The sequence below is a fragment of the Rhododendron vialii genome, chromosome 9a (genome assembly GCF_030253575.1).
Source record: "Rhododendron vialii isolate Sample 1 chromosome 9a, ASM3025357v1".
Classification (NCBI taxonomy): Eukaryota; Viridiplantae; Streptophyta; class Magnoliopsida; order Ericales; family Ericaceae; genus Rhododendron; species Rhododendron vialii.
This window is the reverse complement of record NC_080565.1, coordinates 26,553,367-26,580,193: the sequence shown is the minus strand read 5'-3', so window position 1 is coordinate 26,580,193 and position 26,827 is coordinate 26,553,367. Positions and strand designations below refer to the sequence as shown.

The 26,827-nt window shown below is 41.0% G+C and overlaps 1 protein-coding gene across 5 annotated transcripts in view; it reads right to left on the bottom strand.

The window, feature by feature from the left end:
• Window positions 1-26,827, bottom strand: part of LOC131302061 (stromal processing peptidase, chloroplastic-like) — a 48,415-nt gene that overhangs the window by 7,833 nt on the left and 13,755 nt on the right. For all 5 annotated transcript variants that reach the window (XM_058328636.1, XM_058328637.1, XM_058328638.1 and 2 more), the window contains exons 4-18: window positions 19,393-19,591; window positions 18,659-18,706; window positions 18,399-18,506; window positions 18,109-18,297; window positions 17,664-17,963; window positions 9,940-10,041; window positions 8,688-8,822; window positions 8,270-8,494; window positions 6,875-7,078; window positions 6,619-6,786; window positions 6,281-6,430; window positions 4,366-4,503; window positions 793-1,020; window positions 548-700; window positions 289-415 (exon numbers count right to left, since the gene is read on the bottom strand). In XM_058328636.1, coding sequence (XP_058184619.1) covers window positions 289-415; window positions 548-700; window positions 793-1,020; window positions 4,366-4,503; window positions 6,281-6,430; window positions 6,619-6,786; window positions 6,875-7,078; window positions 8,270-8,494; window positions 8,688-8,822; window positions 9,940-10,041; window positions 17,664-17,963; window positions 18,109-18,297; window positions 18,399-18,506; window positions 18,659-18,706; window positions 19,393-19,591 — 2,474 coding nt within the window. The remainder of the gene's footprint in view (window positions 1-288; window positions 416-547; window positions 701-792; window positions 1,021-4,365; window positions 4,504-6,280; window positions 6,431-6,618; window positions 6,787-6,874; window positions 7,079-8,269; window positions 8,495-8,687; window positions 8,823-9,939; window positions 10,042-17,663; window positions 17,964-18,108; window positions 18,298-18,398; window positions 18,507-18,658; window positions 18,707-19,392; window positions 19,592-26,827) is intronic.

Genomic DNA, 26,827 nt, shown 5'->3' with positions numbered 1-26,827 from the left:
ACTTATACACATACCCAAGTGGGTTGGTCTCTTTTGCTTTTTCTGTATCAGATATCTCTTTTCAAGGACACCCTAGGAACTATGTTTTTCGTTGATCTACCATATGGGGAGGGGGAGGAGTGTTGCACTATTATATGCTTCACAGTTGAGCCTCAATGAAAGGGAAAACTGAACAAAACCTGCTGGCAGTTCTACGAGAATTGGGAGGGACACCCACCATTTCAAGTCAACACAAAGAATAATGCGAATAACAAAAAAAAATTATCACTTTATACGGAGAAGTCTCACCATTGTCAGCTGACATATTCCCAATGGATTCGAAAAGGTCAATGCCTTCGGAAGTTAAGCCCCAGCGGTTTGGAGCAGGGCCTGCAATTAATGCACATGCTCTCTCTTCAGTGTCCTTCAAGAAAACCTGTCCAGCAGCAACTTACCAATGAGAGACATACATTGGAGGAAACCCCCAAGTTATTAAACCTTTGAGAGGCACTATAAAACTTCCTATTTCCAAAGTACTATGAAAAGATAGACTAGCATCACTTCTCACTTGTTGAAACTGCAGATCATGTGGGTATGGTCGATATGTGATTGGGCTATATTCATTAGTCATCTTCAAATCTCCTGTTGCACTAACTGTGCCCAGGTAATCAAGTATACAGGTCTCTATATCCTCCTCTGAGAAGTCCCCGACAACGCTTACCTGATGCAAAAATTGGCATACTGAGATGAACAAAAATACTGTCTTTTGGATGTGATAATCCTTGCAATATCAAATAGAAGAGAATTACACACCTCCATATTATTACTGACAAATTGATTCATCACTGCACCTCTTACAGATTCCAATGTTAAGTTCTCCAATGATTTTGGTGTAGGCTCTACAAAACGCTCATCTCCATTCAACATTGCTATAAGAAGCTTGTGAGCGATTGACCGCTCTAAGCTTTTGGGAATGGAGCGATAATATGACAAATATAACTGTCTCGCACGATCAAATGCATCTTCAAGCCATACACTATGCTGCATGTCAACAACAATGATTGAGCAATTGATGGAACATAAATCATAGCATGCACAAGTCACAACTAAACACACATGGCATATAAATAGGCAAAGCTAATTTTGATGTCCTCAAACATGGGTTTTTTGAGTTCAATACACGGACCAATCTTCAAGTATGGCGCGATTGAGCTAATGTCTCTGATGATTGCTGCATGAACAAAAACAAATACACACATACAGACATATATATGTACATAAAGGCAGCCCAATGGGCTCGATCTCTACCTGGAAAGTATTATGTGAAAAATAATTAGTTGCACGACATTGGAGAAGGTGCTGGAGCAAGTGCGGGGAAGTGAGAAAATATAGAACTATATGCATACAGAAAAAAATCTACATATAAACACATACCTCTGTACAACTAAGATATAGATTCTCTAAAATATATTATCTGTGTCAAATTCAGCATTGTTGATTAGTACTTGGTGTCAACTACAAATGTCTTTGTGCAAATGTAAGTCAATATTATCTCTATATTAAAAAGTAAATACTAGAGCAATTTTCAGTTATTTTTTTGACATGGGGAGCGGACACCGAAATGAGAATCTGCAAGGATCAAAACCCTCTGAGATAAAATAAGCATAAAATAACAAAGTGCATGAAAACCAGAGACAACTGCCTGTATCCGTCCGAAGACAACCTTAGGACACATTATTAGGGGTGGATGCAGCTAAAGCCTGGTCCCATTGGTGGGCCACCATGCAGCTAAATCCTAGTCCCATGCTGGGCACCATCTCACTTTTCCCTAAACACACTAGTACCCTTTTGAAATAATAGTACGTACCATTTACTCTCTTGAAAGCCTCACCTGATTTTTCGTAACTACACTAGTAGTAGTACCCCATGTTAGACATTGTTTCTCATTTTACCCTATCGAATTTTTATTCTTGTGCCCACTTAATTATTTCAAAAATAAGCCCTGCCTAATAATAACCAAGATCTCACCTTTTCCCTCTGCTCTATCTCTGCTCTCTCATAATTTTTCAGTGTTTTTCCCCCTCGACCACCTGTGAGTATGCTAACATCGACCAACAACTCTAGACCAGGGACCACCACTCAGAACTCCTCCAGACTCGCACTCTCCTGTCTAGACAAGTCAACTAACCTCTGCCTTCAAGATTTGAGTGAAAGGTATAGGTCATTTCATCTATGTTGATTTATATGTTATTTTTTGTGTTTTAGATCACTAATCTCAGGTTAGGCTTTTGATATGCTCATCTGTGTATATTATCATCAGTGAATACATGTTACAATTAAGGATTTGAGATTGTTATTTTTGGGGCTTTGGTTCCTCTGGGTAAATTAAATGTGTAGACAGTGAAGCCGGAAGCGAATGGAGAACTTACATATTTATCGAATTAGGGTTCCAATTTCAAATATAGATACCCTGGTCACGAATTCGTGAGTCCTCCATTGGAGGAATATACATAACATGAGGGCATATATAAACATAGTTACTGTATACATATAGAGTTTGAACAAGAAGGATTGACAGAGATAGACCATTAATCATTATAAAATAGGATTGTCCTCTGGAAAAAAAATAGCACAACTTTGTTTTAATTCCATCTTGGAAAATCCTTTTATCAAATCTGATAAGTGCCGAAATATTAATATTTTGGCTCTCAAAAACTACACTTGTTAGTCATTTATATTTGCTACTTGATATTTATTTTGCTTTTATTTTGTTGATAGGTTGTTCGAACTCGTTGTCCAAAATATTGAATAAAAAGAAGAGTTTAATGATGTTCGGGGTCAAAGTGCAGAATGCTTCAAAGTTGAACCATTAGTTTATCATTACATCAAGTCAAAAGGACCTTGGTGTGATTAATGGACTAATGCCCTATATAAGTGAAACTGAAGACTTCGGCAGAAAGGAGAAGAAAAACAGGGGTTTCGGATTTGACTTTTGACGCATCACAGTAGAGGAAAAGAAAGAAAGGCTGCCGCTTCGAAGAAAAAGCGGAGAATCCTTGGCACGTGAAAACTGTGTCACGGTTTAATGCTTACTGTCAGCCAAGCTTCAATGAGTACCACTCCGATGTCCGGCTAAACTCATTTCTAGGGTTTAGATGAAGCTCGAACTCTGAGTAACGATTTTTATGTTTTGATTAGTGTTTTTATTATTCGAATCATGGTTGTATGACTTGAGGATTTATTTGCGGTATTATTTTCTCTATCAAATCTTGTGTATGATTTTCTAGATTTTTATGCACGTTCATACAACGATTTTTAATTGTTTGTGATTACTAAGTAAGATGGGTTATACTCTGTAAGACGCGCCGTGCTATTAGACGATCCGTGCCATAGAGACGGGTCGTACTAGTAAGACGGTGATACCTCATGCTATTTGGTGATTCATAAATATCTTTAGGCGATACTGTGAGGGCCTGCAAACCCTAACGATATCCGGATTGATTCGAATAATTAACCTTTATCATTATATAGAAATTGTTACAACGGGTCGAGTGGATTCGAAACCCTAGATCTTTTCTCTCATAAACTCTCGTTATTTCTTAATTACTTTAATTTACTTTAGCTTTTAATATTTTCGAAATCCAACAATCAAATCCCTTTTTCTGAATTAAGTTAGAAATTAATTAAAACAACTACAATTTAGCCTTCGCAATCCCTGAGGACGATACTCGGAGTACTTGGCGCTATCTTTCAGGTAGTAGTAATTATTCTGTTTTATTAATTATTTTTGGTACGGAAACGACACAATCAAAATCCTAAAATGACATAAAGTAAACATTACAAGAATAGAACAAAATCAAAGAGACCTTCAATAATGAGATTAGATGACATTATTTATTCGATTACTTTTTCATTTAATATTTATCTTGTTAGTAACATAGGATTTAGGGTATCTTAGGATTCTAGGAATTACGGTAAAGCTTATTCTAGGAGTTACTAGTAGAGTCTATATAGGACTCTACTAAGGTTGTTTTGATAGTCGGTGGAATAACTGAAGTTACAAATATGGTTTTGGTATGTGAATATCATTAGTTTCTTCGGCATGGGAATGCATAGCTTTTCTTTATTCTATTTCGTCCTTCGTTTGCAAAACCCTGTGTTCAAGTATATCAACTATAAACATAGTAGAGAATGAAAGAAAACCTATATGTATTGATACATGCTCCCTCCTCCTGAAATATGAGTAAGGAAAACAGTGGAAAAGAAAGTGCAATGCCTCCAAACTTCAAACCTCTAACCTCAAGAAAAATCAAAAAACAAAACCTCACGAAATTATGCTAAAAGAAAATATGTTTACCAACATAACCAAGTTGAGGCTGAGGTTACCTCAAGAACCATATGAAGAAGCTGGAAAGCTGCACGCATCCCATTGTCTCTTAAAGTAAAACGGAACTCCATGCAAATAAATTCTTCAGTAGACTCCAGCGAGCAATTTATAAGGTGATTCACACAAAAAAGCTCTACCTGCAAATGCATATTCTGCTTAAGAAAGGAACTCAAAAACAAGGATAGCATAAAACAAAATTCTGTAAAGTTCTAACTAGCATCATAACAAAGAGATAAAAATATGAGATACAAAGTGAATTTCAGGAACAAGTCGCCTACAAAAGGCAAAGAAAGAATAAAAGCTCCAAAACCGTTGCCAGTTTACAACTCACAACCTGCACTCCAATCCCTACAAATCAAACACATTGGAATTCCTTTAAAGGGGCGGATACCAAGACCCACAAGGTAGTCAAATAGCAATCATATCCCACAAACATTCAAAATCTTCCTCCTTATCTCCGAAGACTCGAGCATTGTTTTCCATGCAAACTAGATACCTCTAAACTTCCCCTCTAACTAAGATCGTCCTACTTATTCTAACAATACTAACTTTTGCCGATAAAAAAAGGATCGTCCTCCTTATCTCTAAAGACTATCTTTCGTTTCAACCATGTTGCCCACGGCCTCACACCACCTTGCAAAATGAAAACTATATAACTCCCAAGACACGTTGCCTTTCTAACTAAGACCGAAAGCCCCTTAATCAATCACAAACTTATGAACACAAGACAAAGACCCTCAGACAATTTCCGCCAACTGAAACAATCTCTACCATAAGCCAACAGCAATTGGAAATGCAAAATTATGTGGTTAGTGCTCTCCTCATCACTCCAACACGTGATATAACATTGTGCAAGGAAACAACCACCATCAACCAAGCAAAAACTCTAACCTGTATCATTTGCTTTCCAAATCCCATTGAAAGTTTCAAAACCTGGTACCAAGGCTCCAGTATGAAGAAGGGAGAACGCGGTACACCACATCCCCTAAATCATGGTACAGTAGGGGTAGGGTTCTACGACTTAGAATACAAAGAAATGCACCTCTTCCAAATGGTAAACATCTGATAAAACAAAATATTATTTCTAATCTTATTTCTGGAACACCTTTTTAAGGGTATTTTGACCATTTATTAACATTTTGTAGGATCACGTAGGATCATAAATTCATCATCTTGGAACAGATATCGTACCATGTTTTGGCACCTGTGTTCCAATTCATAAGTCCCTAGGGTACCAAAGTCTTCTAGTAACACAGTTGGGTACACTTGGATTATCACTACTTACAAGACTTGCAAGAGGAAACTCTTCTCTTGATGAATGAACCACCAAGATAAAAACCATCAAGAATCAGCGAGAAAAAACATTGAAATTGGAATTCAAAGTGATCAAGGTGAGTAAGAAGAAATCATAAAAGGGAGAGATTTGACATGAGATCCAAACGACTTATATACACGGAAATAATCTATGGGTTCTTACCCCCTTTAGGCACACTTATATGATAATCCAATAACAATGGATGTAAATGCATTGGGTAACAAAGTTAGTACCAATGCAAGAGACCCCTGCAAATAGGTAACGACTAAATAGGACATGACAAATTGCTTCATAATTAAGCAAACTGTAGGTCAACCACAAGCATAACTCCAGTCATAGTGATTGCACCAAACTCAGGAAAAACGAACACTTTGTTTGGTTTTGAGAAAAAAATTTGATGTAATGAGTGGAGAGAGAACTTATTGAGAACCGTGCAGAGAGTAACAAGTTTTTCACAAGTTAACAAAGTGTTAACCTTATATTCAAATCACTTAGGGTATGCTACATCGTAATGCTATTAATATGACAAAGCATATATCATGCAGTAGAAAACAAGTATAAAATCACAAAATCCAAACACACTATTGTTGATTATGTACCTGCTCCCTTGAAAAGTTGCCAACACGACCACCCTCACTTAGAGTTCGAACTCCCAAAACAACAGCACCCTTTGAATTAGGCATTTCAGCTGCACGGCCGCCATCAACTATAAGTCGCATTACACCTCCCTTGGTCTCGCTTCTCGACACCTATCCATCATAGAAAGATGTAAACATGGTAAAATTAAGTTCTAAAACCAAGGGAAGGGTTCTCCTAACAGCCTCGATCAGGTCCACAAACTAATCCAATTCACATAAAGCCCTGATACTAACAAAGAAAGAGATTAGTTTCACTAATATTGCTTGCAAGGAACTCGATGAACATGATTTTCATTTACCTTGTAATTCACAGCAATTCCATTTGACAGACGCCGCTGAATGATACCTGTTTCCGTGTCATAAATTTTAGTGCCATTTTCTGGAGCTATGGGGATGAAAGATGGCCTATGCTGCAACCGCAGTTCCTGCAGCTGTGAGGAAGTTATTAATTCTTTAGGCACCTGTAGCTGCAAACCATGAACAAAGAATAAGTTAGCATCAGCATACAAAAAATATGTTCTAGTGCAAGCAAGCAAAGTTGGTAGCAAAGGAAACCTCTGGCTCTGGCTCTATGGGTTCCTCCAACCCTGATCTAATAGCAGCAGTTATTTCACTTGGCGTTATCTCAAACTCAGCTTCTCCTATTCCATCAACATGAATTTTCTTTGGAACACATGCAACAATAGCTGCAGGATGTGGTGCAGATGGCTTTCCAAAATCGGCCACAAATTCTAACACCTTGGCACCAACAGAATTAACCTGCAATCCCAGATAGTCATTAACCAAAAACTTCAAGTTTATCAACATTGTAGAAGGAAAGTAAGCACAGGATCAACTGTAATCTACAAGGCGGCACTGAACTAGTACAAGATCACCAAAAATTAAAGTAAACACTACCAAAACTTTTCACTATCATTATCCTAACCAGAGGAAAAGAAAATGTCATTAGCTCTATAAAATCATCTACACTATCTCAAGAAAGAGATGAAGTCAAGGGTTAGGTTATTGAACTATTGGGCAAATTCATAATGTGAACCCTGGATCTTACATAATGATATCATAAATAAGTGTGCTAAGAGAATAAACTAGGAAAAAAGATCCGCCTGACAATATAATAATATCATTACAATCTCAAGATGATTGAAACCCCAACATCTTGTCTCATTATGGTCATTGCAATGTCTATGCAAGTTCCAACCCGAAGTGATGGCACATCCATATGCCTAACCATCAACACCTAGACTTTAGGGTCTAGGCATTGATTAGGCATTTTGTACATTAGTTGGGAATTAGTCGGGATTAATCAGTTAGGCGGGGGATAGTAGGCGGGCCTATTTCATAATTCAAAAAAGTTTTAGGATTAGACGTGTAATAGTAAAAAGACGCCTAGATTTTAAGGTCTAGGCGTTGATTACACATTTTGTACATTAGTTGGGATTTAGTCAGGATTAATCAGTTAGGCGGGGATAAGTAGGCGGGCCTATTTCATAATTTGAAAAAGTTTTAGGATTAGATGTGTAATAGTAAAAACTACAGCGGTTACATGTTATTGTAACAAAAACAAAATTTATATCACATACTAACTTTATGTGTAAAGTACTTAATTTCATTTCATTTTGTTTTGAACTTTGTATTTGACTAGTTACTAGTTACTTCTTAATTCTTTTCTTCCTTTATTTATCATTTATGTCATTTCTTGTTTGAACTAGGTAGGGAAACATATAACAAACTGACTAATCTCAAGACTGCAATTAGTCTCCGACTAGGCGGCCTAAGCGCTAGGCGCCTCTCTTCTGCCCAACTAGTGCCTAGCAATTTTTAGAACACTGCCATCAATACACAATGAACCCTAAAGCATACACATCCATGTCAATGATATCATCAACCAAAACACCATAGTTTGAAGAGTGCAGTTCAACAATTCTAAATAATCAGAAGAACAGAAATTACTTCTTCCAGAGTAACTGTTCCACTAACAGCAACCAAACTCTCATGTCCTTGTCTATGATCCATCACTGTATGGCCAAGTGCATCACTCTCCATGATGAACTCCAAATTATCCACGGATGACACATTATCAATCATTGCCGCCAACTGTTCACTATCTTTTAATAGTGCGTCCATATAACGAGCTAATTCACCTTTTGTGACACCAAACTCCTTTAGCCTTCGAACCTGCACCGAACAAAAAAGAATACAATAAATAGCACCAGAATAAACGAAGATACGATAAACCATCACAATCGTACTCTGGTAGCACTAATATATCTTAGCAATAACATCTCCATGACTCTTCAATCTTACAAAACAAAACCTAATTTCCATTGAAGAAACCAGCATTTATAGCAACAAAGACATAAAATCTAACCTCTTTAACAGCAACTTTTATTGCACTTTGCCAATTCTTTGGTTCAGCATTCACTGTAAGAGTAGTTACAGTGCAGCCTTCCCTTCCTGAATCACTATGATCCAATTCGATTGAGGTGAATGGTGGATTGGAACTCTGAAACAAAATATAAAACAGAGCTGAATAAAATGAGAATGCAAATTGCAAACTTGCTAAAAGAATGCAACTATACAGGTCACAAGTGAACTATTACACTGAGAAAGATATAGATGGTGTCTATATATACAACCATTTTCATACGTAAAATCTGTATTAGAGAAAGCAGCTCAAGCTAGGATTCACATGCATAAATGTAAGCCTCCCAATAATGGTTTTGGAAAGAGTTAAAGAGCCCGAAGAGAACAGCTATTAATGAAGCATAGGTAACAAAAGCCTGAACTCTGAAGAGCCTTTTGGAGCTCTAACTTGTATAAGCTAGCTGAACCACTTCTACCAGTTTGTTGTCAATGCATAATAGTTGTAGAATTTTAAACTCCATCCCAGACACTGTATTCTTGCTGCTCCCAAAAAGAGAAAAGAGTCATCAATGTTGTAAAGGAGGATGGTGTGGGTGTCAAAGAACATTTGCTGAGATTCTTTAATGGAAGTGACCGTAACCTTTAAATATATGAGACAACTGCCATCAGTCCTCATTTATTTGAATCTGCTATCCTACTTGGCTGTCCAACTCCTGTCACAGGCAGCCCTATATGTGTGCTGCGTCAGCAAGTTTTTTACCCAACTATCCACTACACTTAGCCAAAAAGAAGTCTAAAATAACTCTCTCTCTCTCTCTCTCTCTCTCTCTCTCTCTCTCTCTCTCTCTCTCTCCCTCGCCCTCTGTGTGTGTGTGTGTGTGTGGGAAAAATAATGTGGATTGCAAGGGGATTGTAAGGAGAAGAAAGTACAGGGTGAATTGGAAATGACAATTACCAAAAAATCAACAAAAACCAAAATAACTACTGAAAGATGATGAAGTGAAACCCAATCAAGGAAAGAGGAGAGATACATGAGGAAATAAAGAACTTCCAGTGCAAGAACAATTTATGGTGATACTAACAAATTGCAATAGTGAACTTATTGATCGCGGATCAAAAAAAAACTTATTGATCAGTGGCCCTCAAGTACAGGAAAAAATTGCCACCTAGATATGCCTCATGACTATATCAACAAGATGACAAGCAAACATTTCAATCATGAAATAGAAGAAGACTTTCATTTATTAAAAATGCACCTTGTATCTGGTATTTATCCGGAAATGAAGAGCAGAAAGAAATATCCTCTTCATCAGAAAATTACGCAAGTCGCCATATGTTTGGACCTTATTAACAGGAATCTGCCAAAGAAATCACATTATATTTGACAAGAGCGGCAAAATTATCAAACAAACAAGAGCATGAAAAAGCATATCAACAAATACATAGTGTCTATCCAATCAATCCAATCCCCACACTGCTATGAAACAATGATGACCATAACCAAAAACCATGAATATAAGAGAGAGGACAAACCTGCAAAAAAATCAATACTTTGAACAAGAACCACAAACTATAAAGATGAAGGCAAGGTATTAAGTTACTACATCAGCACAATTTCAAATGGTATCTGAGCTAGATTTTCGAAGGCTTTTCCCCTTTGTTTGTGCCATAGTTGCATTTTTTTGTTGTGATCCGTATGTTCCGGATCCTTTGTTGACCTCTCCAAGTGCGAGTCGAGGGTCGCATGTGTCCGGAAGTGTTGCAATTTGTCTCACATCGGTCAATTATCACCTCAAAAACTAGTATGAGCCTGAACGGTCTCTCCACTCATATAACCAATTCGTTTTGAGTTGGATGCTTTAACATGGTATCAAAGCCAGGCTTTCGAAGGCTTTTGAACAAGACTCTCTTGATTGTTTGCCCTGTTTTATGTGCCTTAAGTGCACCTTGTTTCGTTGCGGTCATGTTATGGATCCGTTGTTCAACTCTCCACGTGCGATTCAGGGGTCACACGTGCGGGGGAGTGTTAGAGCTTATCCCACATTGGTTATATAATCTCCGAAACTAGTATATGAGTTTGGGCGGCCTCTCCACTCAATGCCAATTGGTTTTGAGATGGATGTTTTAACATCAAAATACAACAATTCGTCAATCTACCTTAAGCCAATAATGAATCCGTCCGCTTGCTACTCTTTTCACTCCATTGCCGATTGCCCAATAATGCATTTACACACATAACCATAGTCAATTGGGCTACACCAGCTTATCAAAGGTCAAGCTTTTTTCCCCTCTTTGTAGGCACGAAAGAAGAATGGTCACTTAAAAGAAGGTGATGTGTCTGTACCCGACACGTGTTGGACACCGACACTCCTCGACACATGTTGATACTCTTTTTTCATGTCCATAGCAAGAAAATAAAAATCTTAGTTCGGACATGCATCCGACACTCTTTTTTGCAACATATCCAACACTTCCATGGTGTGTATGAGGATAAAAAACTGAAACCAACACTTGTTAACTATCAAAAATTTTGGGAGTTGACAGAATGATATAAGAAATGGAAATAATAATTGCTACGATGAACTATATTTCGATTCGCTTCAAGTACATGAAGGAAATCCCTTAAAAAGGAGAAACCGAAAAGTTCAAAGATAACAAATAACAAACTCTATCCCATAAAGATTTGACGTAATCAAACCTAGAGCCCTCCACTTATCAACAGCCTTGTCACACAACTGAACCAAATTATCGAACCAAGTAAGAGAAAGATGTGATGTTGTCATAGCCTAGAGCTTCACTGCACGAAGCAGGAGGAGCAGGACACAACAAGAAGACCTTATAAAAGACTCTTAGGTAGGTACATATATTTGGGAAATAATTTTTTATTTAGATAATCTGTGAAGATTGATATCAATTGCAAAATTAACTTTTCTTCATAATAACTAGTAACTACATATAAAGTGCTAGAGTATATCTTACTAACTTAATTTAATGATAGTATCTTATGGTTGCTACAAATTCACATTCTTGTCCTCTTGTTATTAATTTAGATGGGATTCATATGCTTAAGAGATTCCATCCCAGGTAGTTCCCACTGCATGAGAGCAAGGTCTCAGAGTACATTTCTTGCCCCAGTAGGAGATTCCATCCTGTAATTAGGAAGGGTTTTTCGTGTACCTATTGATATAACCTGTTAGGAGAGTTATATAGAAGGTTGTAGAAAAATTTTGGGTTGTGGGATTTGTCAGAAAGTGGTGCATATGTTGCCAAAGGGTTTGGAGTTAGGCCAAAGGAGAGAGGAAGCAGTCCAGTAGAAAGAGAGGTAGCAAAGTACATCTCAAGGCTTCAGTAAGAATGAGTCTCTGGGACTGGTAATCGTATGGGCCATATGGCATGTGTCTTCTGTTAGAATAATATGTCGACTGCATCAATTGGTTAAGTGGAACAGGTAGTTGTGCCCAGGGCCTTAGGCTGTCAGGCATCACTTTTGTCTTCAATCTCCAGGCCGTAATTCTACGGACACCGTAATACTCATACACTTAAGCCTTGCCTTAAGGCTTAGGATCTCAATACAGTGTGGCATGATCAGCACGTCATTCATGCTATTGACGTTTTTATTCCAGTGGTATGCATGAAAATTGATTAATTATACCATCCAGTTCTTAAGACCTTTATTCGATGTTTTTTGCTAAAGAACGCAACCCAAAACTGTAGCTTTCTTGTGGCGAGGAAAAGATAGCAAATGAAGGACAGGAGGAGGGTGCTTTCAGGCCAGGGTTCTAATTTGCCCTTCTCGCGCGACGTCATCCCGTTCATAAACGTCGTCCACAAAAGCTGTATGATCACCTTGTCCCCCTCAATCTCCAGCAGCGCGTCTTGCGGCCATAGTCAAGTTTGGAACTTGAAGCTCTGATACCAACTGATGCAGCTAGGCGTGTCGAAAAAGAAGAATGCGCAACAAGGACAATCACGAATAAGTATGAACTAGAGGTGCTCCCTCTACGAACACACAATAATGAGAAATAATCTCAATTTTCATTAATATTCATCAAAAAACAACTCCTTAGCCCTAATGCTTACAACCTTATTTATACTAATAGAATTCCTAAACCTAGCTTTCTTAAAATCTAAAAAGGAAAATAAACATAAGGAAATAAAATCAATCCTAATTTTTCTTGACCAAGAATCCTATTCAAAATAGGAAAACTAGATCAAATCAAACTAGGAAAACTAAATACTTATAAATTATCTTGAATAAAATAAAACATTCCTACTAAAATGCTAAACTCAAAATAATAAATTAAGATTCCTATATTTCTAGAATAATCAAACTATCGGCCTCCATTAGATATTATCCTCAGTTGATTTATGGACAAACACCAATATTGCAGGTCCAAAATCTCGGTACGTAATGGCTGATTATCAGAATAGAGTAGTGACTTGTGCTGGTTCCAATTCCATGGTACATGCTCTTGCTTATGCTTATGTACAGCACATCTTGAAGTGATAGTACCTTCATATCTTATGCTTACGTACAGGCCCTATGATACACGGATCCCCGTTTTTGGACGGAGTACCCGTGTCAACATGACATGACACAGGTGTGGGTGTGGGATCCCTTGTCGGATTTGTCGAAAATAATCGGACACTTTAGGAAGAAGAAGAAGAAGAAGAAGAAGAAGAAAAGAAGGAAGAAAAAGGAGAGAGAGAGAGAGAGAGAGAGAGAGAGAGAGAAGAGACCTTGCTGCGTCAATGAACTTGCGTTGACCTGAGATATCACGAAGAAGAAGAAGAGAGAGAGGGTCGGCTGCTGCTACTGAAAGAAACCATATCTGTTTCAGGTTGTAGCCTTGCAGAAAATTACCTGTGGGTCTAGAAAATCTAGACTTAATTCCCACTAACGATGAAATCAATTTTTATTTACCTTTAAGGATAATCTTATATGAACATTACCCTTTTACCCTTCATTAAATGCAACCACCCCCTCTCACCTCCATTGCAAAACCACTTCCAGCCGGCAAACACCTCCGGCCGGCAACTTTTTCGGCGACCACCTCCAGCCGGTGGCTTTTTCCGGTGACCACCTCCGATCGGCAACTTTTTCCGGCAACCACCTACAGCCAGCGACTACATATTCGCAGTGTTTTTTCCGGCGACTTTCACAAATTTGCAGTGCTTTTTCTGGAAATTCGCAGTACTTTTCTATCTCACCAAAGTAAAACACAAAATTCGTAGTGTGAAATTCACAGAGCAATACCCAACAATCTAGCCATTCGCCTCAACCAAAAAAAATAAAAATTCGCAGTGCTTTGCCAAAGTAAGCCAGAAACTGAAACATACTAACACATGTTTGCCAAAGTAATTTCTGATCCAACATCGAGGCGACGTTTAGCTTTCTACAGCAGAGGATGAATGGACTGGAACCTCTGGCTACTAGTTTGAACCGCATCTTCAAAAGACTTCTTAGATGTCTCTGTCAACAGAGTCGGAACAGAAAACGAGGGATGGGATGAAAGAGCAAAGGTACTTCCATGTTTGGACAAAACTTGGGTTTTGATGGCGTCTTTGATCGGTAAGAAGGAGAGAATGTGAACGAGCAACGAGCCATGCAACTCACCGATTCGATCAATGGAGCCTGGGTCGTGATCGCTTTCGGTTGACATGGTCTTTCCAAAGGAGGGTTTCTGCGTTTTGGAGGCGACGGAAATACAAATAGAATAGCGACGACGACAATGACCGACCTCCCCTCAAGTTTGTGGTCACGGCGGCCGCGGCGGTAGTGCCGGTGCGGTGGAGTCGGTCCATGAGGGACTCGATGAGGGCGGAGGCGGTGTTGCGTGAGGAGTCACCGAGGGTTGGGAGCGCGGCGAGGTGCTTTTCGTTGGGCGGCATGGAGGGGGAGTGGATATTATCATCCAAAAAAATGTTGAAATCCTTGTCCGTGCTTTTTGAACCAGTCAGGAGCTATTGGAGTTTTGAATCAATTTTTCGGACCGGCCAGTAATTCACCCGTAGCCTTGTAGGGTTTTGCTCTATTTCTTAGTTTGGGCCTTACGCGGGCTTGTTGGGCCAGCTGTCCAAAGCTTTATATTTCTCAAGTAATGGGTTATAAAGACATTTCTTAACTAATGGGCCAAAAAAAACACATATGCTTATTCTCTACTATTTTTAAGATTTGGGCATGAAATAAATAAAATTCAAATAAGTGGTGATATTTTAAAAGGTAATTACATTTATTTCAATAAATAATACAGGTATCCCTTCAAATATAATATATATATATATATATATATATATATATATATATATATAATTATTCAACATCCCCGTACCCGTATCCAAATTTGGATCCATATCCACGAATTCTAAATTTTCAGGTTTCAAGTGTCAAACCCTCAGATCTACACCCGTAGATTCACACACCTGTGTCTGTGTAACATAGTGTGCAGCACATTTCTCTCAAACTGACGCGGCCTGGGACTTTGCTTTGGAACCACCCTTAAGCAAATTGTGCTAACTTGGTAGTACTTGCCGAACGAAGGCCAAGGCCATGCATCCCTACCATCCTCGGATGCCCCGGCTCAATTGGAATGTCATGGATGTGGCTTCCACATGATGTAACTACCTAAGAAGCACAGATGCGGAGGTGGAACATTGATACGAAACAACACAGACACGCTGATACATTATGTTGCTAAAATATAGTACTTGGACGCATTGGAGATATGTTCATTTACATAAAACAAGAATATAATATCATGTATAAGCACAATATACATATATACATATATACATATATATATATATATATATATATATATATATATATATATATATATATATAAACAGAAACCTTCTTGTGAGGACCTTAAATAAGCTCCTTAAGTGCGGGCCTCCCCATTTCTCCCATTTCCCGATCGAATTTTGATGATCTGAGTCGCTCAATTTGAACCGTTCAATAAAAAACTGTTCGGACGAAGCCCTTCCCGGTCATTTTTTTGACGATTTCTTGCGGGGACCCTTAAAATCACGCTTTGATTACATTGAGTGACTCGGATCATCGAAATTCGATCGGGATCTATGAGGTCCGCACATCAGCTAAGTAGGGGATCTCTCATAAAAAGGGGATTTTATATATATATCACTTCACCATAAGTTTATGCCCCAATTTAATAACATACAACAAGTTAGGAAGAATTGATATGGGACCAAAGAAATCCTTGAAATATAGGGGAATGGCATGGCTAGGAATTTTCAAGGAATCTTTCAAGAATTTCCAGAGAATAGGTAGTGTGATATGTAAAGAGAGCTGAGGACTGCTTGCCCTTCTTTTATTTGTACTTTTTGGCAACATTTATTTTTTCATTTGTAATATTTTCTTTATGTTGCCAGCCAAAAAAATAAAGAATAGTGGGAGGTTATATATTCACACCATCATGACGAAGAAAATGAGAGCTTAACTTTTTCATTTTTCCTCGACCTGTTTGGAGCTGATATGTTTCAACTTTCCAATTTCTTACTGCAATGGAGGGTTTGAATAAATGCTCTTTAACCGAACAAGAAAGGTTGTAGGAAGAACAAATGCTCCTAATATTTAGTAACAAAAAACTTCGGGAGGAGTATGTTACCTAGAACGCAGATTGTTCCAGTACGAGGAATGGGAACTGGAACGCAATACGCCACATGCTTAAATTGTGGTACGCTAGGGGTAGGTTTCAATAGATAACAAAACTAGAACTTAATCTTCCAAGCGATAAACATCTAGTGAAACTAAATACGGTTCGTCAAATTATTCCGACAAAACACATTTCTAGGAGCATAACGACTAAACTTTTTTACAAAATCTCCCACCGAAATTCCATTCACTCTCTATTTTGACCATAATAAGTTGACATTTTGGGGAAAACTAAGGGGATCACTTCGGGTCTCTAAATTTACCGTTTTGGAACAGTAGTGTACCATGTTTTGGAACGTTCATACCAAACGTAATTCGCTAGGGTAGTAGCGTTTTCTGGTAACGTAGGCGTGGAGAATACATTTTCATGTCATTTTAGTCTACCTCTTTTCATAAGCAACAAAGAGTTTAACTAAAAAGAGATGCACAAGTACACAGAGTACTTCCAACAATAAGTCCACCATGAAATGAAAGAAAATAATCCAACTTATATTTTGCAACCATCTTGTTACAAAAGGAATTCCCCTAAAATTAGGCGACACTAAAACCCACAAAAAGGCAAATGACAGTATATACCACAAAACACTCAAACTTTTCTTAACCAACCGTTGCCTTCATGCAAACATGCCACTCAACTCAAAGCACCACAAGAACACATATCGGAAAGGATTACCCCTTCCAATTAAGACCGAAGGCTGACAAACCAATTAAGAGCATCAAAACCGAACTACCTAACCAGCCTATGACGATCGAAATAATCTCCACCATACAACCAAGGGTACATGTTCATGCAAAAATTAGTGTCGGGAATTCTCCTTGCACGTACGTATAACACAACTACTAGCTATACGGTTTCCTTCATTGAAGAATATCATTAGCATTGAGTCTCATTTGGGCCACTCATCAAACATAAATTTTATACTACACATTTGCACTCCTAATCATCTTTAGATGATCAAAAGGTGGCAGGTGCACTAGAATAGCCAATAACGAATCTTTATTTTACTCTATCATAGGGATAAGGCAACAAGTTTTTAATTATCTTTTCCCTTCTTTCGAACTTTTCTGTGTTATTTGACTTTATCTTCATCACTTAACATGTTAATTCATTCTATGACCACCAAATGAGTAAACAATGACTTTTTCATTTTTAGTGTGCTTACAAACTTCATAGCTTAACATGAAAGACATCACCAAGAAACAAATTTTCAAAAAAAGCAAGGTGGCATTAAAATTGCTTCTCGTAATTAGGTCCACGCATTACGACTCTATGCCTAAAAAAAGAAAATTAGGTTATTTCCATACCTTGCAGAACATATTAATGGAGAAGTTTTGAAGCAACTCATGCTGAAATATCTGGGGAGGCTTTACATTCTCGTTACTCCAAGGGATGGACCAATTATGCTCAACAGGAGGGCGATCTGCGTGCCTTTCCTTTTGTAAAATCTTTGACTGCTCCGTAGAACCAACTGATTTGTCTTGGGAAAAATTTCCAGCCATTCCTGCTGGAAGCTTAGGAACAAGGAAACTAGCAATTCCACCAAATGCACTAGGTGTAGATGATGCGGCTGTCTGATTTCCTGGGCCAGTTTGCCCAAAAGCAGCCTGAATAACACAAATTAAGTAAATAAACATTAACAACAACTGCCGCTCAAAGATTAGCCTTAATATCATGAGTGTATTCACATATGCACATTTAGAGAAGCAGATGATCGTCAACCAAAGACAATAAATATAGGCATTGACGTACTTCAATTTGGTAAACTGTCTTAGAAATGTGGTCAATGTCCCCCACAATGAATAAGGTAGTATTTGCTGGAAAGTACCAACGCTCATGGAATTTCCTTATCTTATCGGCATCCCACTTCTTAATTTGCTCTTCCAACCCAATAGGAAATCTCTTGCTCAGCTTGTTTTCAGAATGCAAATGTTGTAGCAACTATGCACACCAAAAAGAAAAAGAAAACAAACGAAGAGGTGTTATGCAGGACACAGGACAAAAAATGGAAGCAAAGACTCGTTGATTTCATAATTGCATACCTGGCAATCAACACGGTATTCTATTGTATTCATCATCTGTAGTTCTGATAATATCGCTTTTCTTTCTTTCCCAACCCGAGAAGCAAGAAACTGTGGGTGAAAAACTATCTGTATCCATGAGAGAGAAATGGCATGTTAGATGCACCATATTTCAGTATATCAGCGGTTTTTATTTCATAAAGGCAACTACTATAATAGTTCCTAAATCTTTTTGTTACATCACCATGCACCTCAATATATTTAAGGACATTGTTAAATACCTCATTCAAAGCATCAAGAACAGGTGGAAGTAGATCATCATCCGAGTCCTACCATGCAATAAGCACAGAATCAGTATAAAGAATCCATATTCTATTCTACAAAAGACCATTATATCTTCGTGTCAATAAGAAACTTATTAATTATATTTCAAATCCAGCAGTAAACAAACAACACTATGAGCTGTGAAAACTATACTACCTGTTCTAAGCTTTTCATTTTTGCAACAATTATCTACTAAACTGCGGAATCCAGAGGAAAATTGTATAGAACAGCTATAAGGCCCGCGTGGCTACATGGTACAACATTGGGCATGCAAGGGACATCACATAGATCAGATGACTAGAGCTGAAAAGAGGATATTGAGGTGGACATGTGGTAAGACTGGAGGAGGTAGGATTAGAAATGAAAACATAATGAATAGGTAAGGGCAGCACTAAACTGAAGTAAATGCAACAGTAAAGAAAATCGAAAAAATTATTTGTAGCTAAAATGCTAGGAAGAGGAGAAGACCTAAATTGACCCGGGATGCCCTGGTGAAAAGGGGATGAGATATGAATTTATCTATAGCTAAATAGGTAATGCAATAAGTTGGTCAAGAAACAAGGCAAGAAGTAGACAATTTAAAGTAGCTCTTACAAGAAAAGCGCATTATACTAGATCATAGATTCGACATATACATCATAGTTCTTTGACAATAATAAACATTGGAGCCATGAATAATAATACTAGAAACCTTTGTACAAGTTGGTGAATGAATGTGATACACAGTATGATGGAAATCTGTGTAAGCATTTGAACGTGCCCCTGTCCCAAGAAGTTTCTCACGCTTCTTACTTCCAAGGAATGCGACATGCTCGATCATATGTGCAATGCCTTGCTCATCATCTTCTTCATCAATAGATCCCACATGAACTTTCATGTGAGCTTCAAACCTAAAATTACAGAAAGAAAACAATCACGGCGAGGTTGAGGAAGGCATGTGCATACAAGATACATGTACAGTGCATATAAGGAATCACTATATGATATAATTAGAATGGTTCTATGTAGAACAAGGTTACTCTCAACCATTCTTAAATTTCCATCTTTAAAAACTTTGGCTAGCCGCTCCCCTAAATTTCTCCTTAAGCAAGTTGATATCCCTCAATATTTATTCCAAATACAAACAACTGTTTAAATCTAACACAAAGCTACTGCAAGTGTCCAGCGGTAATATAGCCAACAAAAATCTCCAAGCTAAGACTATGATTAAAGTGACATAAATATAGAACATCCAAGCCATGTTCCACCTCTGAAGCACAAACACTTCGCAGAGGTCGCATACTGTAACTATTACACGGTCTTGGGTAGAACTCAACCCCAAAAGCTAGCTATTGAAGTGAGGGTGCCTTCACGCTTATATTCTTCATATTACTTTGGTACCCAAGCGATGTGGGACTTCGCTTCACACCCTCCCTCATGCCCAGCATGCTCACTCGGCAACACCTGCCGCATACAAGCCAGGGACACGCACCCTACCCATTCTTGGCATACCCGGCTCTAATACCATATTACATGGTCTTGGGTAGAACTCAACCCCAAAAGTTAGCTATTGAAGTGGGGGTGCCCTCAGGATTATATTCTTCATACTACTTTAGTACCCAAGCAATGTGGGACTTTGCTTCAAGGTAACGACCCACCCCAGCTGACCTGCTAACCCTTAGCCTAAGCACGTGGCTCAAAAAGTTAACCTCAAGTAAATAGTAGCTGGTCGGAATCACATATATACCACTTTCATTTTCCTAGAAGTGCTGATGTAGGACTTTACAATCTCCCCACCTCGGCTGTAACGTCCCCGTTGCATTGGCCTAACAACCTTTCCTTGGTGGTCATGGACTCATGGTGTAGCACTTAGTTTTGTACAACACATCATTAGGCTTGTACTAGATTTTAAAGGTGGCCCCCACCATGTCGACCAGGGTTGTGCTCTGATACCAATTATAACGACCCACCCCAGCTGACCTATTAACCCTTAACCTAAGCATGTGGCTCAAAAATTAATCTCAGGTTAATAGTAGCTGGTCGGAATCACATATACCACTTTCATTTTCCTTGAAGTGCCGATGTGGGACTTAACACATACCAGTGTAGGAGACTTGCCGGACACCAACACTCTTCAGACACGTGTCGGATAGTTATATAGAAAGCATCCTATTTCTTCTCACTAATTATGTATTTGGAGATGGCATAACACTCAAGAACAATGTTCTAAAAATCGTTAGGCGCTAGTCGGGCAGAAAAGGGGTGCCTAGCGCCTAGGCGGGGACTTATTGGCCTAGGCGGCCGCCTTTTAGAATACTGCTTTAGAATATGCTCCGGAGTCTAGACACCCTAGGACACTATATGAACAACTATGATGCACGGATACGAACACAGACACGGGGACACGAGAATTGTAAAAAAATGAGAATACAGACACGGCGCAGGACACGCCACGTGTACATTTAATTAATTTTTTGAACCCATTTTTTTTTTCTTTCATGAACCATCTCTCTCTCATAATCAATTTATTCCGCGTAGGCTTTTCGGTATCGTCCATCCGATGATTGCCACGTGTCAAGGATCTGACGGTTCGATGGGAGACGCTTTGTTTCCCGCACACCCCTTCGAATTTTGCCATATAAATAGGGTGGCTAGAGAGAGAATGACACCTCTCTCTCTCTCTCTCTTTTTCCGTGCTGCTCACACTCAAACAAATTTATAGGCGATTTGGTGATAGATCTTCGCACGAATCTCAGGTATATTGATCTATTCGCACTAATCTTCAACCCTTGGACAGTTCCAGTAGCTCTGCCTTTTCTCCGGTAATCGACGAGCAAATCCGTGAAATGCTTCAGCTTCGAGCATTCTACCGAACCCCAGTCGACTACATCGAGACCTTCGTCCCTCTTAGAGCTTCGCGACCAGTGACCTCGTTCGACCCTAGAGAGATGGAGGCCCCCAGCATTTCAAATCAAGGGCCGGGGCCTTTTGCTGATGCCCCTGAGGAGGGCGAAAGAGGCCGGTGAGACCGTGCCCCTATCAGAACCAGTTCTTCAGCAGTGCATCGAGCGCCTTTGAGAATTTTAGGAGGCTTTATAGTATCCCCCGGACGTCCAGGTTCGGTTGCTACCAACCACCAACCCCCGCCAATTGCCGCACCGCTCAGGAGAGCTGATCTTCCCCCTTATGGCCATCACCGAGGGCGGGGTCAGGTTCCCCCACCACCAGTACGTGCGTTGGGTGCTTCGGACCCTATCACTCACTTCCTCCCAGCTCACGATTAACTTCTACCGGATCATCACTTGCATCATAGAGCTGAGGAGGCAGAAAAACCTGATGTTCGGACTGAAGGAGTTTTTTGGGGTATACTCGGTCGGTGTAAATCGAGAAAATGACCGGTACTACCTTTCTTGTTGGTCGGGGTATGACGAATTCTGAATCAATCATCTGCCTAACTCTGAGGAATGGGCGAGTATATACATCTCAGTATCTGGGAATTTCATGTTTGGGCCTGGTGAGAACATTGACACCACGACCACTGTTCAGTTCGGGACTGGTCCGAACTGGTACACCTGGTCGGTAGATTTCTTTCTTTCAAACACTTGCACGCTTATTTTCTCCTCTGCATATGCTGACTTCTTTCTTTTTCCTTTTGATGGCATCTTGCAGTTGAAGGGCTTGTGCAGGATTTCCGAGAGAGCCCTAATCAACGCTGCCTACGCTATCCCCCTCACAAGCCGATTCGCCCCATACCTGCTTGGCTACGTCCCAACTTATACATGCTTTCTGAAGAAGAAACCGAGGCAGCAAAGGGTTTCAAGGGCAGGCCGAGGAAGAGGTTGAGAAAGAGGCAGAGGTAGAGGAGAACGGAGAATAGGAACGGTCTGTGCACCGGAAGCCGCAGGGAGCAATTCTCCTCCTCGGGGAACCATCCGCGAAGAGATCGACCGAGAGACTCCTAAACGAACCGGACTTAGTGGTGAAATGTCAGGCCAAGGCACGAGGGTGGTTTTGAACCTTAGGCGCCAAAGGCCAAGGGGCCGTGGAGTTGGCTCTCCTCCCAGGATGGTTGGAGCTGAAAGCTCGAGGGTCACTCCCACCTCTCCGAAGGAACCGGCAGAGAAAAGGGCTCGGCACGAAGTGGGGGACAGCAGCCGAAGGAGACACAAGCAGACTATTGTCATCCCAGCGGGAGAGGAGCAGGGCGGTAAGACTGGCGGGGAGGAAACCGATGTCGAAACTAGAACTCGCGCGTGTGAGGTTCCGTGGGCTCCCAAGTTCCGCCACTACTCCAAACGCCTGATCCACCATGCTCGCAGGCTGGCGCTCAAGCTCTGGCGATCAACAATAGGTGCAAAGGACAGGAGCATGAGATCGAGGAGCTGAGGAAGGCCCTCGCAATGAGGGAGGATGATTTGAAGGTGGCTCGGGAGGCTTGCGACCTCTATCTGGCGGACTTCCAAAGGTGCGATAGGGAACGGGTGGTTGCTAAGAACCAAGCTACGAAAGCCGAGGAGGATACAAACACTTTGAGAGCCACCCAAGCCCGAGAAGTTGAGGCTGCGAGGGATAGGGACTACGACGACGGCTTCGACGGGGCCGGAGTAGAGCACAAAAAGCAGGTCCTGGAGATCGAGGCCGAGCTGCATAGGGAACGCTTCCTAGACGGGCTGCACTATGGCCACAAGACTTTATTAAGTAAATTTGATCTCCTAGAGATTTCAGAGCTCCAAGCCATCCCCCAGCTGCCCCCCGAGGAGCTTGTCCTACCCGAGGAGGAGGATGAAGTAGTGCCGAATCCTGAGATCGAGGTCGCCCCCGAGAACTAGACCGATCCAAACGCCACTACTACAGCTGACACCTAGAGCGATTCCACTTCTCCTTTCTAAAGATACTTTGAACTTTTGATTGAATTCACACTGGACGGCTCCGTACATTTGCAATTTGCCGTTCCAGGGTATGTAACTAATTTGGCTGACTAGCGTCGAATAATTGGCCTAAGCCAGATCACCTGTAATAGTTAAGTAATAGTTAAGTAGGACTGTCGGCCCGAGCCAAAACCTCGGTAGGACTTTCTCTTGCACATTACATTTACTTTGCAGCTTTTAGTATATGAATGCTCTCTTTTTTTTCAAACACTTGTGCTTTATCCTTGAGATGCTTGCATGTATTTATGGTTGTTGCTAGGGTATGTCTGTGCCCTTGCTTCGGTTGAACTTGTGGGATATTAAAACAGGTTATAAACGGAGCATGAACCGAAGCAAATTCAAAGAATTAAGGAGTTTAAAAAAATGGAATTGTTGGTGCCCCCTGCTTCGGACGGGCTTGCTGTTTAGACAGGCAAGGTTGGAACCGAAGCAAAGTGGGGAGAAAATGGTTTATTAGAAAAATTGATTTTCCGATGTCCCCTACCTCGGGCAGGTTTGTGCGGAGCCGCGTGAGTTTAAACCAAAGCATGTAGATGAAAACGGCTTTTGAAATTTCCCGAGCCCCAGCTTCGGGTTAGTCTGCCTCGGCTACGCGGGGGAAAATTCCCCAACTCGAAGGGGTGGACAAATAATGTCGCACGCTAGTGTAGGCCTGCTAGGGGATATAGGCTGGGTCCCGTAGAGGGCTGGCGTCGACCAGGGGTTAGAGACGCAGCGTATCCGAGCAGTGAGTGGCTTTATGGTGGATCGGGGTAAGGGGCTCGGGGAAAAGATCGAGTATCCTTGTAACGATCCGTCGAAAGCCCAAACGACCGTGTTGGCCGGGACGACTTAGTGGGAAATGCGCCGGGAGGGATTTAACTTTTAGAGGGCCAAATCCCGGAAGTCAAAATAAAACGGTTTATGCTAGCCTAAACCGAGCGATGGAAAGTAAAAAATGAGAAAAAGTGCTAGGAAAGAGAAGATTGCTTTTCATTGATACTTCCTCTAATACTGCCATTACATTAATAAGTCAGTTCGAAAATAAAGAAACTTTAGAAAACAAAGAAACATAGGGAGGGGGAACGCCGAGGGGGCTCTTGCACTGAGGCCACAGCTAACCGTAGAACTTCTTGAGGTTGTTAGCATTCTAAGATTTTGCAGTAAGGGAGCCTTCCAGCTTTTCCAGTTTGTAATTTCCCGAGCCTAGGTGCTTAAGGACACAGTATGGACCTTCCCAATTGGGTATTACATTTCTTTTCTTGGACTTCTCTACCACCTTTTTCCAGACAAGATCGTCGGGCTTGAACGACCGAAGGCGGACGCTTCGGTTATAGCCCTTGGCGACCTCTTATTGATACAAGGCAAGCCTTATCCTCACATTTTCGCGCTCTTATTCTGCCAAGCCAAGATCCGAAGCGATGGCGTAGTTATTGACCGACTCGTCAAAATTTTCCGTACGGATCGTTGGAAGCTCAACCTATAGTGGAATGACAGCCTCCATTTCAAATGCCAAAAAGAAAGGAATGCATCCGGTGGAGCGCCGAGGGGTGGTTCAGTAGCCCTAGAGTACTCTTGGTAATTCTTTGGCCCATTTACCTCGTCGGGATTCGAGTCAGAGCTTGAGTCCGGAGGAGATAGCCTTGTTGGCAGCTTCGGCGCTCGGCCTTGACCCATTTGGAGAAATAATCGGTGGCAGTTAGGAGAAACTTAAATCGACCGGGAGCAACTAGGAGCTTGCCCACGATGTCCATGCCCCACTACAAGAATGGCCATGGACTGGTGAGGGGGTTGAGATCTCGAGCCGGTTGGTGGATGATGGGGGAGAACATCTGGCACTTTCGGCAACGCTTAACATATTCCTTGGAATCATGCTTCATTGTTGGCCACCAATAGCCCTGAGTAATGGCTCGGTGCGCGAGGGAACGTCCTACTGAGTGACAACCACTGTCACCAGCATGAAGCTCTTCAATGATGCCAGGTACCTGGTGAGGGTGCACCGGTAAAGGACCTTTGGTAGAGCTTGCCATTGGGATTTAACTAGAAAAGGACAGCCTTGTTTCGGAGTCGGTGAGCTTCCTTCTTGTCGGAAGGGAGTACATTGTCCCGGAGGTAGCTGACAATCTCGTCCATCCAATTCGGCCCAAGCTCGATATTGAGGACTTCGTGATCGAAAACATCAAGCTCAAAACTGGGCTTATCAATAGTACCGAAGGAAATAAATCGATGTCCCGAGACCGAGCATGCCAAGGCGAGTCCTGCAAGGGCATCGGCATGTGCGTTCTGCTCTCTAGAGATGTGTTCAACCCAAAAGGCCTTGAATCCTTTGGTGAGTCGGAGAACCACGCTGAGGTATGTGCGCATGTGGTCATCCCGAGCTTTGTACTCCTCGGTAAGCTGATTAACAACCAATTGGGAATCACTATAAACAACGAGCTTTTCAATGCCAAGTGCATCGGCAGTCTTGAGTCCCGAGATCAAGGCTTCGTATTCGGCCTCCTTGTTTGAAGCTGGGAAGCTGATGGAAAGGGAGCTTTCGTGCAGGATGCAAGTAGGGGAAAGGAGTACTATCCCAGCCCTGGCACCTCGACTGTTAGAGGACCCGTTGACGTACATTTTCCAGACATCACCGTGGAACAACTTCTAGGCGGTGCTGGGGTTTGCTTGGAGTGCGGCTTCAGGGTAGGGGAATCGCTAGGAGTAAGCTCGGCGATGAAATCAGCAAGGGACTGAGCTTTGATGGTCGTTCGTGGCTGGTAGTGAATTTCGTAGTTTGCAAGTTCCACTACCCAATGGGGGATTCGGTTTAAGAGATCCGCTTTCCGGAGAAGATATTTGAGAGGGAGCTCAGTGAGAACGATGATTCGGTGAGCCTGGAAGTATGGGGCAAGCTTCCGAGATGCCAAGACGAAGGCAAGGACAAGCTTTTCCAAGGGCAAATAGCGTGTCTCAGCAGGTGTCATCGTCTTACTGGAATAATAGATGGGCTGGTGGTCTCGTCCCTCTTGGTGAACAAGCACCGCGCTTATAGCATGAGGGGAGACGGCTAGGTATAAGAACAAATCTTCTTGATCGCGAGGTGTGACCAGGAGCGGGGGCTCGGAGAGGTAAGCCTTTAGCTTCTGAAATGCTCGGTACAGTTGAAACTACGTCGGCTACCTTTCAGAAAAGCAAAGAATGGCTGGCACTTGTCGGAGGACCGGCTGATGAACCAGTTAAGGGCAGCGGCCATGCCGGTGA